The sequence below is a fragment of the Triplophysa rosa genome, linkage group LG15 (assembly GCF_024868665.1).
Source record: "Triplophysa rosa linkage group LG15, Trosa_1v2, whole genome shotgun sequence".
In the NCBI taxonomy this organism is placed as follows: domain Eukaryota; kingdom Metazoa; phylum Chordata; class Actinopteri; order Cypriniformes; family Nemacheilidae; genus Triplophysa; species Triplophysa rosa.
The window spans coordinates 154,891-167,873 of NC_079904.1; the positions used below are offsets into that span (position 1 = coordinate 154,891).

Here is a 12,983-nt window from a genome sequence, read left to right on the forward strand (position 1 = left end):
AATATATATATATATATATATATATATATATATATAATGTATGTATGTATATGTATGTATATATATGTATTTCAAGCTTTCTTAGGTAAACACAATGTATTGAAGTGCTGTGCAATGTTGTGGTAAATTTTAGGATGTGACGATTGTTTTGAAATGATTTAATGAAGTCTTGAGTTGATGTCACAGGGACCAAGGTCAATGTTTCTGTCGAATGATAACGCTGTTCATGTAGTGTGTTCATATGATAACTACATTCACACGCATTTCTGTCAGGTTTGATATAACAGGTAAAGGTTTCTGCAATCACACTGAGCCTTTTACTGCTTTTTCTCTTTATTTGATTTTGAGTTTGTAATGTGTTTTCTCTTTCAGAATGCAGCTGTTTTGATGTTTTCAGTACTGTTTATTGTATTGAAGACCCAAAACCTTTGAACGGTGCAGATCATTTCAGTGATATTGAAATCTTTCGCTAGTGTGTGTTGGTCTGTTCTTGAAAACATCAAAGACGCAATTGTATCAGAACGTGAAGATTTGTCGGCATCTGGAATATTTGCAGCGAGAAGAGTTTTTTCACATGAATTCATGTCAAGATCTGACCGTTGACCAATCAGAAATGAGCTTTTGCTTTGGTTGCCCCCGTTCTGACCAATACAATGCTTAATTTAATGTAGTGCTTCTATATTAAAGAGATTAAGAAGAGTATATGAACAGATTCTTTTTCAAATAATATGTGTGTTTCCCCATGTTTAATATTTTTTTAATCCCTGCTGATTATTGTTCAATGAAAGAGTATTTATAAAATCCTTTGTGGGAGAACGGTGAGATCTGTTTGTGGTGTTGTTTTTCCTACACAATGTATTAAAGACAGTAAAACCGTGAGAGGATGTGTGCTGACACCAGTTTACACATTCATCACAGCAAAACATAATAATAATATGTTTATTTTGACAGTTAAATGGACGGTTTGCGCAGTCCAGGGATGGCATGACTGCAGTCGCAATTCATGGTGCAATAATGTACAGTAAACACACAAGACATGAACGAAGGAAAGATTAGAAGTAACCAAAGGAAAATTATAGTATCAATAAGTAACAAGCAAAGAATAATAAGTACAAGACAGGAAAGAAAACGTGGATGTGGATGAAACTACAGGCGCAGCACCTTTACAACACTAAAGTACGAACTACTTCACATATAAAATCCAAGATATTAAAATCTTGAAAAAATTATAACAATGCAATCAGAAGTGAAACCCGCTGAACAAACTAACTACAGCGCCCTTAAGGAGAAAATGCAATTATTTTATACCGTAGATCAAGATGAGCTGTCTAAAATTATTAGATCATCTAAATCAACAACATGCATACTAGACCCTATACCTACAAATCTACTGAAAGAGATGCTCCCAGAAATTATAGATCCTCTTCTTGGTATTATTAACTCATCTCTGACATTAGGACATGTGCCTAAAGCATATAAGGTGGCTGTTATAAGGCCCCTTGTCAAAAAAACCCAACTCGACCCTAGAGAACTAAGGAACTACAGGCCTATATCGAATCTACCTTTCATATCTAAAGTTCTGGAAAAAGTAGTTTCAACTCAATTATGCTCCTTCCTCCAAAGGAATGACATCAATGAAGAATTCCAGTCTGGATTTAGAGCATGTCACAGTACAGAGACTGCTTTGATCAGAGTTACAAATGATCTGCTATTGGCGTCTGACCGAGGTTGTATCTCGTTATTGGTGCTGCTAGACCTTAGTGCTGCATTCGATACCATTGACCACAGCACACTCCTACATAGACTCGAAAATTATGTCGGCATTAAGGGAATAGCTTTGAAATGGTTTAAATCTTATTTATCCGACCGTTTTCAATTTGTAGCAATAAACAATGAGGTGTCACGCAAATCGCAAGTCCAGTACGGTGTACCACAGGGCTCAGTCTTAGGGCCTCTGCTCTTCGCATTATACATGCTACCTCTAGGAGATATAATAAAGCGACACGGAGTTAGCTTTCACTGTTATGCTGATGATACTCAACTTTATATTTCCTCGAAGCCTCATGAAACACAGCAGTTCCATCGAATAATGGAATGCATAGTCGATATAAAAAACTGGATGAGTAACAACTTTTTATTACTGAACTCGGACAAAACGGAAGTGTTACTTATTGGACCGAAAACTGCTATAAGTAACAACCAAGAATACTGTTTAACTATTGACGGATGTTCCATAAAACCCTCGTCGTCAGCAAAGAATCTTGGCGTTCTATTCGATAGTAATCTGTCATTTGAGAGCCACGTCGCCAACACCTGTAAAATTGCGTTTTTCCATCTTAAGAATATATCTAAACTACGTCATATGCTGTCAATGTCAGATGCAGAGAAGTTAATTCATGCATTCATGACATCAAGACTAGATACTGTAATGCACTGTTAGGTGGTTGCCCTGCAGGCTTATTACAAAAACTCCAATTGGTCCAAAACGCGGCAGCTCGAGTTCTTACACGTACAAAAAAGTATGAACATATTAGCCCGGTTCTGTCAACCTTGCACTGGTTACCTATAAAGCATCGCGTTAACTTTAAAATCTTGCTTATTACCTATAAAGCCCTACATGGTTTAGCTCCTCAGTACTTGAATGAACTCCTTTTGTATTACAGTCCTTCACGTGCATTACGCTCTCAGGCGTCCTGTCAGTTGGTAATACCTAGAATTTCAAAATCAAGTGCAGGTGGTAGATCCTTTTCCTATCTAGCGCCTAAACTTTGGAATAGTCTTCCCTGCACTGTCCGGGAGGCAGACACACTCTGTCAGTTTAAATCTAGACTAAAGACGCATCTTTTTAATCTTGCATACACTACTCTTCCATAATATAAATCTTCGAGGGTTTAGGCTGCATTAGTTAGATCAACCGGAACCAAAAACACAACTGATGTACTTGTTGCATCAAAGAGTACAGAACAGTACTCTACTCTCAGCCAGTCTTGTCTCATTGTTCCAAGGTTACCACAGCGAGCAGGATGCAGTTCATGGCCTGACCTGATGGTAGAGCGGAGAATGGGAAGTGGGGACCTGACAAGAGCTGAGATGATAGAGCTGGATAAAGAAGGACGCGGTCTCTTGACATGTCTTCACCACAAAATTTCAAATGCTATTAGATTATTAATGATAATCTTAAACTATAATTTATTTTATTATTAAGTTTATTTATTTTATTTAGCCTTGTTGTGCAAGTTCTCTGGAGCTTGTGCAGAGGCAGCAGCTTTTGCCAGAGGGGAACTGGAATCCCCTGGTTGGGCCTGGGTTCTCCTGAGGTTTTTTTTCTCGATTAGAGTTTTGGGTTCCTCGCCACCGTTTGCATACTGTTTTTGCACTATCTGCCTGACCGGGGGGGCTGCTTTAGAATTTTAAAGTTTTACTTAATTAATATTGCATATAGGAATTTATAGTCTGTTATATTTGACCTGTGCTTCTCTCTCCTTTATCCTAAATGTGTGCTCTCACTGAGCGTGTGTGTGTGTGTGTGTGTGTGTGTGTGTGTGTGTGTGTGTGTGTGTGTTTGTTTGTGTGTGTGTGGGTGGTGTGTGGGTGTGTGTGTGTGTGTGTGTGTGTGTGTGTGTGTGTGTGTGTGTGTGTGTGTGTGTGTGTGCGCGCGCGCGCGCGCGCGCGTACCAGTGCTGTAGTACTCGAGTCCGGACTCGAGACGTTTTTTATGGTCTCGGACTTGTCTTGGACTCGTTGGTATTTGAACTCGGACTTGTCTCGGACTTGGTCATTGGTCTCGCAAATGTTCTAGTCGGTCTCGTCCGAGTCCAGCGATATATGTTTTATTTTCTCCTTCAAAACAAAACATTGATAGAGCAATATTCTTGTGATCCGAAAACTGTTGCCGACTCTCGACTCTAGAACGAGAGCTGCGCGTGCTCATAAGTTCTCTCTTCACACTAATTAGTTCAGTTCAGTGTGTGCTGTTGGTGTAACTAAATAACTCCGGTATATTGGTTCAAGTCCGCGGGACTGTCATGCACTCCAGAAAGTGAATAACTGAATTAATTTGTGGATAATATTAAGTGTTTACGGGAGACGCTAAACGGGAACGATTCAGCTGAACTGGTTCGACCGGTTCACTAAAAAGAAAGAACCGGTTCGAATGAACGATTCGTCCGCGGCGCGAACCAGCGTCAATCATTCATGGCACGATGTCAGCGAGCAGCGGCATATTACAGATTGGTTTTACAAACCATAATAAATGTATCGACAGTGCGCTTTAAAGGAAACTTTTTGCAACAAAACTTTCCCCGAAACATGTGGGACAACATCCAATTTCGTAAGACACCTGCAAAGGCATCACAAAGAGAGGTAAGTTAATGCCATGTTTCAGAGTTAGCATTGCATTTGAGTATTTTAGACAGTTTGGAAAGTAGGGCTTAAAGATAAGATTGATCGTATTTTTATTGTCATTGTGATGAACATGTTATTTAAGGATGGGCACCGACGTGCTTATGAACGAGCCGTGGGGCCTCTGCTCTTTCTAGCGGCTCCTCTATCGAACACACACGTGCACGGGCAGGCGCGCACACGCACGCACACACACGCACAAAAGTGTTCATTGCTGCACAACCTTGCTGTTAGGAGGGCTGATAAAAAAGTTCCTTAAAGTAATAAACAGTTACACTTCGGCTTTGTGACTTTAGTGCTATACCTATATAGTAAAAATAAAATGACCTTATTTTATCTGCTTTTTGATCATTACAAACAATAATGAAAATGATTACCTTAGAATAGAAGATATGCTGTCTCTTGCATCACATAAATTATCAATAGTTAAGTATGTGGTCTTGTAGTCATGATTTTTTTCTCTCTTGACTGTCTCAATTGGACTCGGTCTTGACTTGGACTCGAACCTCTTTGGACTCGGACTTGACTCGGTCTCAACTAGTCCTGGTCTTGGACTTGTCTTGGACTCGACAATGGTGGACTTGACTACAGCCCTAGTGCGTACTTGTCTGTGTATGTACGTGTGTGTGTGTGTGTGTGTGTGTGTGCGTGTGTGTCTGTGTGTGTTAGTACGTGTGCATATTGTGTGTAGAGTGTTGTGTATGTGGGTGTGTCTGTCTTCTGTGTTTCAACTTTTTCTTGTTTTTGCAGGTACAACTTTAATTGTTTTGCTTATAGTCAATATGTCTCATGTACAGCTGCTTTGTAACAATGAAAATTGTAAAAAGCGCTATATAAATAAAGTTGAGTTGAGTTGAGTAAAGTCCATTGTGTTTAAAGTAAATGATTTCTTCTAAAGACATGTTGAATAATCAGATCTTTCTTATAAATAAGAATAATCACTGAAATCAAACTGATCTTCTGTCAGATAAACACAGTGTAAGCCTATTGTCGGCTACTGTTGCTATTTTTAAATAACCTGTCACCGCCGGCTCTGAGAGTTCGTGGCAATGAGAAAAGTTCACGCAGATTTACAGTAAAAGATAAACTGCTACTGCTCTTCATGTTTGTTACAGAGAAGTGACAGTAAGATGCTGGTTGAGGTGAATTTTTCAGTTTGTTGCAGAATTCTTTGAACCTCAGAATCGAAGCAAAGCAGCTGAGACGCTTACAGAGCTTTAATCTGTCATGTCATCATCCTTCTGTGTTGAGACGGATTATCTGAGAGGACGAGCTAAAGCAAACAGAACAGAAGGCTTCTTCGCAAAGTCTGATGTTAAACGTGAATGAAGTGATGGAGAGTTGTGCTGAATGTGAAGATGCTCTTCTGCCTCCTGACGCTGACTTCAGCATGGGTTAGTCCACACATCAACACTTTATTATTATCATTATCATTCAAAATATCACATTTGTCTTTCTTAAATGCGTGAAGTTTAGATTCTGAACATTTGTGTTCTTGAAGCTTTTCATATTTTGACTTATGAACGTTTGCTGATGTTAATGTGTTTCTCTTCTGTTGACACACATGTGTTTTTGTTTCTGACGGGATCTGTCCGTGTTAAATCTTCTCATGCGGTGAGATTACAGCCTGATATAATCCACACCTCCATATGGACGCTGATGGTTATAAAACCAGAAAAACACTTTCATTGTTATTAATGTCCGTGCAAACGTCTCGTTCTCTCCTTTTCTTTTTTCATGTTTGATCTTCTGGTTAACTGCTAAATAACGACAAGAAGTCCTTTAATAACACAAAGCTTTAAGATCTCTTTAACATCTAGATGAGAGAATATTCTGCTTTAGCCTCCTGCACGGCAATCTCACGTGTGTCTCTAGAGCTTTAGAAAAGATCTCAACAATGTCTCAAACTGGGCTCAGATTTCTCACCTTTATTATTATTATTAATTGTATGGAGGTGATAACAGAGTTTTGTCGTCTGATTCTGTGCTGCAGGTTTTGATGATAAATGTTGTTTTTGTCTGTCAGATGATCAGTGTTCTCCTCACGGTGGGTTGGAAGTGACGGATCGTCTGATGTACATAGAGCAGCGTGTTCAGATGCAGGAGGATGAGATTCAGATGTTGAAGATGACCATGGCTGATGTGCTCAAGAGACTCAACATCTCTGAAGAACAAACTGCAGCTCTCATTAAAAGACCTCCTGCTAAAGGTAACACACACACATTTATAAACACACAAACTCAGACACAGAGGTAAACAAAATGTTTGTGTGGTACAGATTTATTAAACTACTGAACATCCATCACATCATGTTCATATGACCTGAAGCCTTATGTCTTATGTTTTGCTCTGTTTGGTGTTGAAGCAGCACGGCCTGCATCTTTGATCGTGACCTCTAGAGCGTCGAGCAGCACGAGCAGCTCACTGCTGAAGAAGAGCTCAACACGGCCCGCCTCGCCCTCCTCCAGAAACTACAGCCCCTCACCAGCCAGCAAGAGGTTCCTATAAAATCGGAGGAGATGTTTGTGTTCTGTGACGGCTTCATCTGATCTCTGTGTGTTTGTTCTGCAGAACTCCTGCTGGAAATGTAAAAGAGAGTCTGAGTGCATCAGTGAGCAGTAAAGCTCAAACCTGCAAAAAACAGCTGGAGACGTGAGTGGAGATCATGAGACGTTTGCTTCAGTGCTGTAATAAATGAGCTCTCTGTCTCTAAAGCTCTGCTCTTCCTCTACAGCAAACCAAAGGAAAGCAGTTCAGCTCTAACAGGTAAGGACCGCCCGCAGAAATCATACAGTGGGTTTACAGCGATGGGGCCGTACAGCGATGGGGCCGTACAGCGATGGGGCCGTACAGCGATGGGGGAGTACAGCGATGGGGCCGTACAACGATGGGGCCGTACAGCGATGGGGGAGTACAGCGATGGGGGCGTACAGCGATGGGGCCGTACAGCGATGGGGGAGTACAGCGATGGGGCCGTACAGCGATGGGGCCGTACAGCGATGGGGGAGTACAGCGATGGGGGCGTACAGCGATGGGGCCGTACAGCGATGGGGGAGTACAGCGATGGGGGCGTACAGCGATGGGGGCGTACAGCGATGGGGCCGTACAGCGATGGGGCCGTACAGCGATGGGGGCGTACAGCGATGGGGCCGTACAGCGATGGGGGCGTACAGCGATGGGGCCGTACAGCGATGGGGCCGTACAGCGATGGGGGAGTACAGCGATGGGGGCGTACAGCGATGGGGGCGTACAGCGATGGGGCCGTACAGCGATGGGGCCGTACAGCGATGGGGGAGTACAGCGATGGGGGCGTACAGCGATGGGGGCGTACAGCGATGGGGCCGTACAGCGATGGGGCCGTACAGCGATGGGGGAGTACAGCGATGGGGGCGTACAGCGATGGGGGCGTACAGCGATGGGGGCGTACAGCGATGGGGCCGTACAGCGATGGGGGCGTACAGCGATGGGGCCGTACAGCGATGGGGGCGTACAGCGATGGGGCCGTACAGCGATGGGGGCGTACAGCGATGGGGGCGTACAGCGATGGGGCCGTACAGCGATGGGGGAGTACAGCGATGGGGGCGTACAGCGATGGGGCCGTACAGCGATGGGGGCGTACAGCGATGGGGGCGTACAGCGATGGGGGCGTACAGCGATGGGGGCGTACAGCGATGGGGCCGTACAGCGATGGGGGAGTACAGCGATGGGGGCGTACAGCGATGGGGGCGTACAGCGATGGGGGCGTACAGCGATGGGGCCGTACAGCGATGGGGGAGTACAGCGATGGGGGCGTACAGCGATGGGGGCGTACAGCGATGGGGCCGTACAGCGATGGGGCCGTACAGCGATGGGGGAGTACAGCGATGGGGGCGTACAGCGATGGGGGCGTACAGCGATGGGGGCGTACAGCGATGGGGGCGTACAGCGATGGGGGCGTACAGCGATGGGGCCGTACAGCGATGGGGGAGTACAGCGATGGGGGCGTACAGCGATGGGGGCGTACAGCGATGGGGCCGTACAGCGATGGGGCCGTACAGCGATGGGGCCGTACAGCGATGGGGGCGTACAGCGATGGGGCCGTACAGCGATGGGGGCGTACAGCGATGGGGGCGTACAGCGATGGGGGCGTACAGCGATGGGGCCGTACAGCGATGGGGCCGTACAGCGATGGGGCCGTACAGCGATGGGGGAGCACAGCGATGGGGCCGTACAGCGATGGGGGCGTACAGCGATGGGGCCGTACAGCGATGGGGCCGTACAGCGATGGGGGCGTACAGCGATGGGGGCGTACAGCGATGGGGGCGTACAGCGATGGGGGCGTACAGCGATGAGGGCGTACAGCGATGAGGGCGTACATTGATGGTGTGTACAGTGATGAGGGTATACAGCGACGAGGGCGTGCAGCAATATATCAGGATTGCAATATTTTGTTGTAATCTTAAGGTTTGTCTAAAGTCAATCAATAGTTATCAGTTGTCTTAACTGTATTGATGACATATCAGAAGCTCTTGTGTCTCAGTGTTTAAAGGAAATATATTTGATGATGTTTGTTAATACTTAGGCTTTTTTACTTGTATTCCTTAGGCTCTAGGCGTGTGACTCAATGCAAAGGTATGTCTCGCCCCAGATCACTTATTTTGTGTTTTTGCTTAAAGAATACTGGAGAACCCAAGAGGTCTTTAATAACTAAAGAAATCTCAGTTCAGCTCTGAAACATCATCAATGTACATTTATTCATTGATCAAATGAGACATTCATAATAACATTCATGTCAATGAAAAGTCAATTATAAACACAATATACAGATCTACTTTTATAAATATAAATAGTAACAACATCCAGCAGCAGAGGTCAACGGCTCATTTTCCATTGACCAATCACAATGAAGGATTCTGGAGTGCTATGTAACAGAAGGATTGGTGAAGAACAAGATCGAACAGCTCAGTTCTCATTGCTTTCTTCTGTTTGTTTTCATTCTTTCCGCTGTTCCTTGTCTTCATGTTCTATATCTCCATCATGTCCCGCGCGCTTCACTTAGTGACTATGCAGATTTGTCTGATCCCACTGTCAAGAAAGACTGGACGTACTGACCCAGGGACGGGCGTCACCACCCTGCAGCCCAACACGTGTCCTCCTGCCAGCGGGCCAGCAGCTGACGGAGCTCCAGATAAGAGTACAGATGAGAAAAATCCTGCATTTACTGTTCTCCTCGGAAAAAACCCCTGTGAAATTCCCCAGTCACCCCTGAGGAACACCGGATACAAAAACCCCATCAAAACACCCAACCAATACTTCCAGATCTGTTATTAAACACTCACTCGTGAGTCATTTCATGCTTAATTAAATAAAAATAAGTCATGATCACGCTATGGTGTAGTCTTCATTTTTCTGTTATACAGCTGTATTTTATAAGAGATGTGACAGATCAGGGTGAATTAGCACAAACCCCGTGAAAGAAAAACATGAAACACTGAAGCAGAGCAATTGAACATTTAAAGTGTGTAAAAGATTTCAATAAACTCTCTTAAGATGTTTGTAGAAGAGAAAAACAAAAGCTTCGTCGTCTGTTGTTCTCTGGAAATACAGAATAAACATCAGTGTCAGTTTCCTCAAATCACTGTCATTGATCAGTTTCAGTTTATTAAAGGCATCTGTAAGGCCCATCATGTCAGAAACAGAAATGTGTTCAATTAACATGAATGGACACTGAAAATATGACTTAATATGAAAGAATCCAGCAGTAATGGTTTGAAATGTGAGTAAACCGAACAGAGCTTAATTCCTACATGATGCCATCTGCTGCACCAATGAGATTCTTCAGCGTCACACACTTTTGACTCTTTACACACGCGCACACACACACACACACACACACACACACACAGTCATGTGAACGCAAGAAAAAGCAAAGACTGACTGACATTTAGCTCTCACAAGTTATCACAAACATCTGCATGTGTATTGATATAGAGCTCATTTTTGTGACCGCATCGGATTATAAATCAGAATTTAACCGATTTCCCTCGAGCTCCAGACCCTCATCCTCTACAGGACTGATCACTTATATTTGAAGGGTTTCGGGTGTGAAAGTGAGGGCGCCAGCGCGCGGGCGGACCGACTGACTGACTGAAGAAAGATGGACGCGCAGCCGCCCGTCCTCGCGCACAGCCGCACCGGTGCGCGCCCGCCGGCTCTGTGACATGGACGAAAGAGCTAAACACGGCGAGAGAAACGCGAAAACACGAGTGGCCGTTTCGCGGTGTTCAACACAGAAGCGGACACGTTTCCTTCTGTCGCATTTTTTCCACGCGGCGCGTCATTCGCGCTCATCCGACTGGCTTTCGTAGCGTCGGTGATTTTTTTAAGGAATATTACGGGATTCTCTAAAGACTGAGCGGCCTGTGCTTATTAAACACGAGCAACCGAAAGACTGCGCTGACATTAGTCCATATTTCCAAATAACGAAGGAAAAGACGGAAACATGAGGTAAGTCACTCGTTAGCGCGCGCGCTGAAGCAGATGGGTCGACGCGATGTTTTTGGACAGATGTCGTGATTTATCTGTTATGGGTTCTGGGAATAAAAAATGATCAGCTTATCCATATATGTGGATATATTTCACTGAAATACTGTGTGGAGGTGTGATCAGAGGTCTAAGCGTCGTTCCGATCACACCTTTACATCCAACCGGCCAGCATAAGTATAGCGTCATGATCGATCTCGACTGATCTCTCGGGTCTGATCGCGTGTCTGATGATGAGTGACCGAGAGCATGTAAAATGGAGACATGGCGCTTCAGCAGAGGCGGCTCTGTGACGCGAACCGAGGGCGTGGTCAGCGCGCCGGCAATGAGCTGTTGTCATGGTAACGGGAGAACGCGTACTGGTTCTGGTGCTCATATTGATCAATTGGATTGATGGATCGCATGTGATCTGAAAAGGCGAATTTGTGTTCTGGAATGAGCTCCTGTGGCTGAATGACTGAAATAATAGCGCTGCTAATCACGTGTCAATCATTAATCTCTGTCTCCAGTTTGATCATATACAGTAGAAATGAAAACATGATGGGGAATAGTTCAACATTGAAATGCTTTATTGACGTTGCAGCAAAGACACGTTAAGTTACGTGAAAGCTGTACAATGCAGAATATCTTGTTTGTTTTTGTGTTGTTTTTACTGGACAAGACTTCTTAGATGTACCTGAGGGTGGTGGGTAAGGTCACATGAGGGTCATTGTTAGGGTCATGTGAGGGGGCTAATAAGACTGTAATAATGAGTATTTGTATGTGTAGCAGTCTTGACTGTAGTGTGTGGACTCCTGTGCTCTCTGATGCTCTTGTGAAGGTTGTTTGAAATTAAACACTCAAGTACCCTATGCATATTGTGTGTGTGGAGTGTTGTGTATGTGGGTGTGTCTGTCTTCTGTGTTTTCAACTTTTTCTTGTTTTTGCAGGTACAACTTTAATTGTTTTTCTTATAGTCAATATGTCTCATGTACAGCTGCTTTGTAACAATGAAAATTGTAAAAAGCGCTATATAAATAAAATAAGTTGAGTTGAGTTCATATTTTTATTGCATTGTTTTTATGCTGTGTGTGTGTGTGTGTGTGTGTGTGTGTGTGTGTGTGTGTGCGTGCGTGTGTGTGCGTGCGTGCGTGTGTGTTGGAGGCCGGGCACCTGGTCCTGCCTCACTGCTGGTGATCCCCAGCCTCTTGTTGTTTGATGTCTTTTCCTGCATTCTCCCTTGGCGAAATTGTGCGCTTGTCACATATAGCTGTGACTTTTATTGCTTACAATAAATCTTTGTGATCTTTTAAAGGGGTCGTTGGCTTGCCCCAAAATTATTTGAGTATTTAATAAAAGCATATTTTGATATTCACGTCTCATGGTCCTTATGTTCTATTAGAAACCTGAACCTGTGTGTCCTGTATTTATATTTCACGTTGGCAGGCTCTTTGCTGTCAGGGTCACTTTGTTTGTCAAACTTATGTTTGTGTGAGTGCGTGTGTGCGAGAGTACGTGTGTTTGTTTGTGTGAGTGCGTATGTTTGTGTGTGTGTATGTTTGTGTGTGTGTGTGTGTGTGTGTGTGTGTGTGTGTGTGTGTGTGTGTGTGTGTGTGTGTGTGTGTGTGCGTGTGCGTGCACGTGTGAACGTGTATGCGCGTGTGTGCGAGAGTACGTGTGTTTGTTTGTGTGAGTGCGTGTGTGCGAGAGTTTGTATGTTTGTGTGTGTGTGTGTGTGGACTTGGTTTTTATATGTTAGTGGGGACCTAAACCTGAATGCACACCAACTCATGGGGACTCGTGTCACTGTGGGGACCAAAATTGAGGTCCTCATGGGCACAAAAGCTTATAAATTGTACAGAACGATAATTTTTGAAAATCTAAAAATGCAAAAATTGTTCTATGATCTTTAGGTTTAGGGGTTGGGTTAGGGGTAGGGGATAAAGCTCAAGGCATCTACCCTATCAGCTCACGGCATCTACCCTATCAGCTCACGGCATCTACCCTATCAGCTCAAGGCATCTACCCTATCAGCTCAAGGCATCTACCCTATCAGCTCAAGGCATCTACCCTATCAGCTCA

The 12,983-nt window shown here is 44.2% G+C and overlaps 2 protein-coding genes across 3 annotated transcripts in view; both read left to right on the plus strand.

Moving 5' to 3' along the window:
- The first annotated feature begins 3,690 nt into the window (after positions 1 to 3,690).
- On the plus strand, positions 3,691 to 9,598 carry LOC130565634 (echinoderm microtubule-associated protein-like 1). Its single transcript, XM_057352544.1, has 7 exons — positions 3,691 to 5,795; positions 6,427 to 6,609; positions 6,766 to 6,898; positions 6,972 to 7,052; positions 7,135 to 7,166; positions 8,985 to 9,011; positions 9,450 to 9,598. The coding sequence occupies exons 1-7, from the start codon at positions 5,714 to 5,716 to the stop codon at positions 9,488 to 9,490; spliced, it is 579 nt and encodes a 192-aa protein (XP_057208527.1). The 5' UTR covers positions 3,691 to 5,713; the 3' UTR covers positions 9,491 to 9,598.
- Positions 9,599 to 9,741: 143 nt separating this feature from the next.
- evlb (Enah/Vasp-like b) overlaps positions 9,742 to 12,983 on the plus strand; it is an 18,929-nt gene continuing 15,687 nt past the window's right edge. The window contains exon 1 of one of the 2 annotated variants that reach the window (XM_057352541.1): positions 9,742 to 10,886. Coding sequence is in view for 1 of the 2 variants with exons in the window: in XM_057352542.1 (XP_057208525.1) it covers positions 10,882 to 10,886 (5 nt within the window). In the remaining variant the exon portion in view is untranslated. The remainder of the gene's footprint in view (positions 10,887 to 12,983) is intronic. The other variant, XM_057352542.1, reaches the window with a different exon arrangement.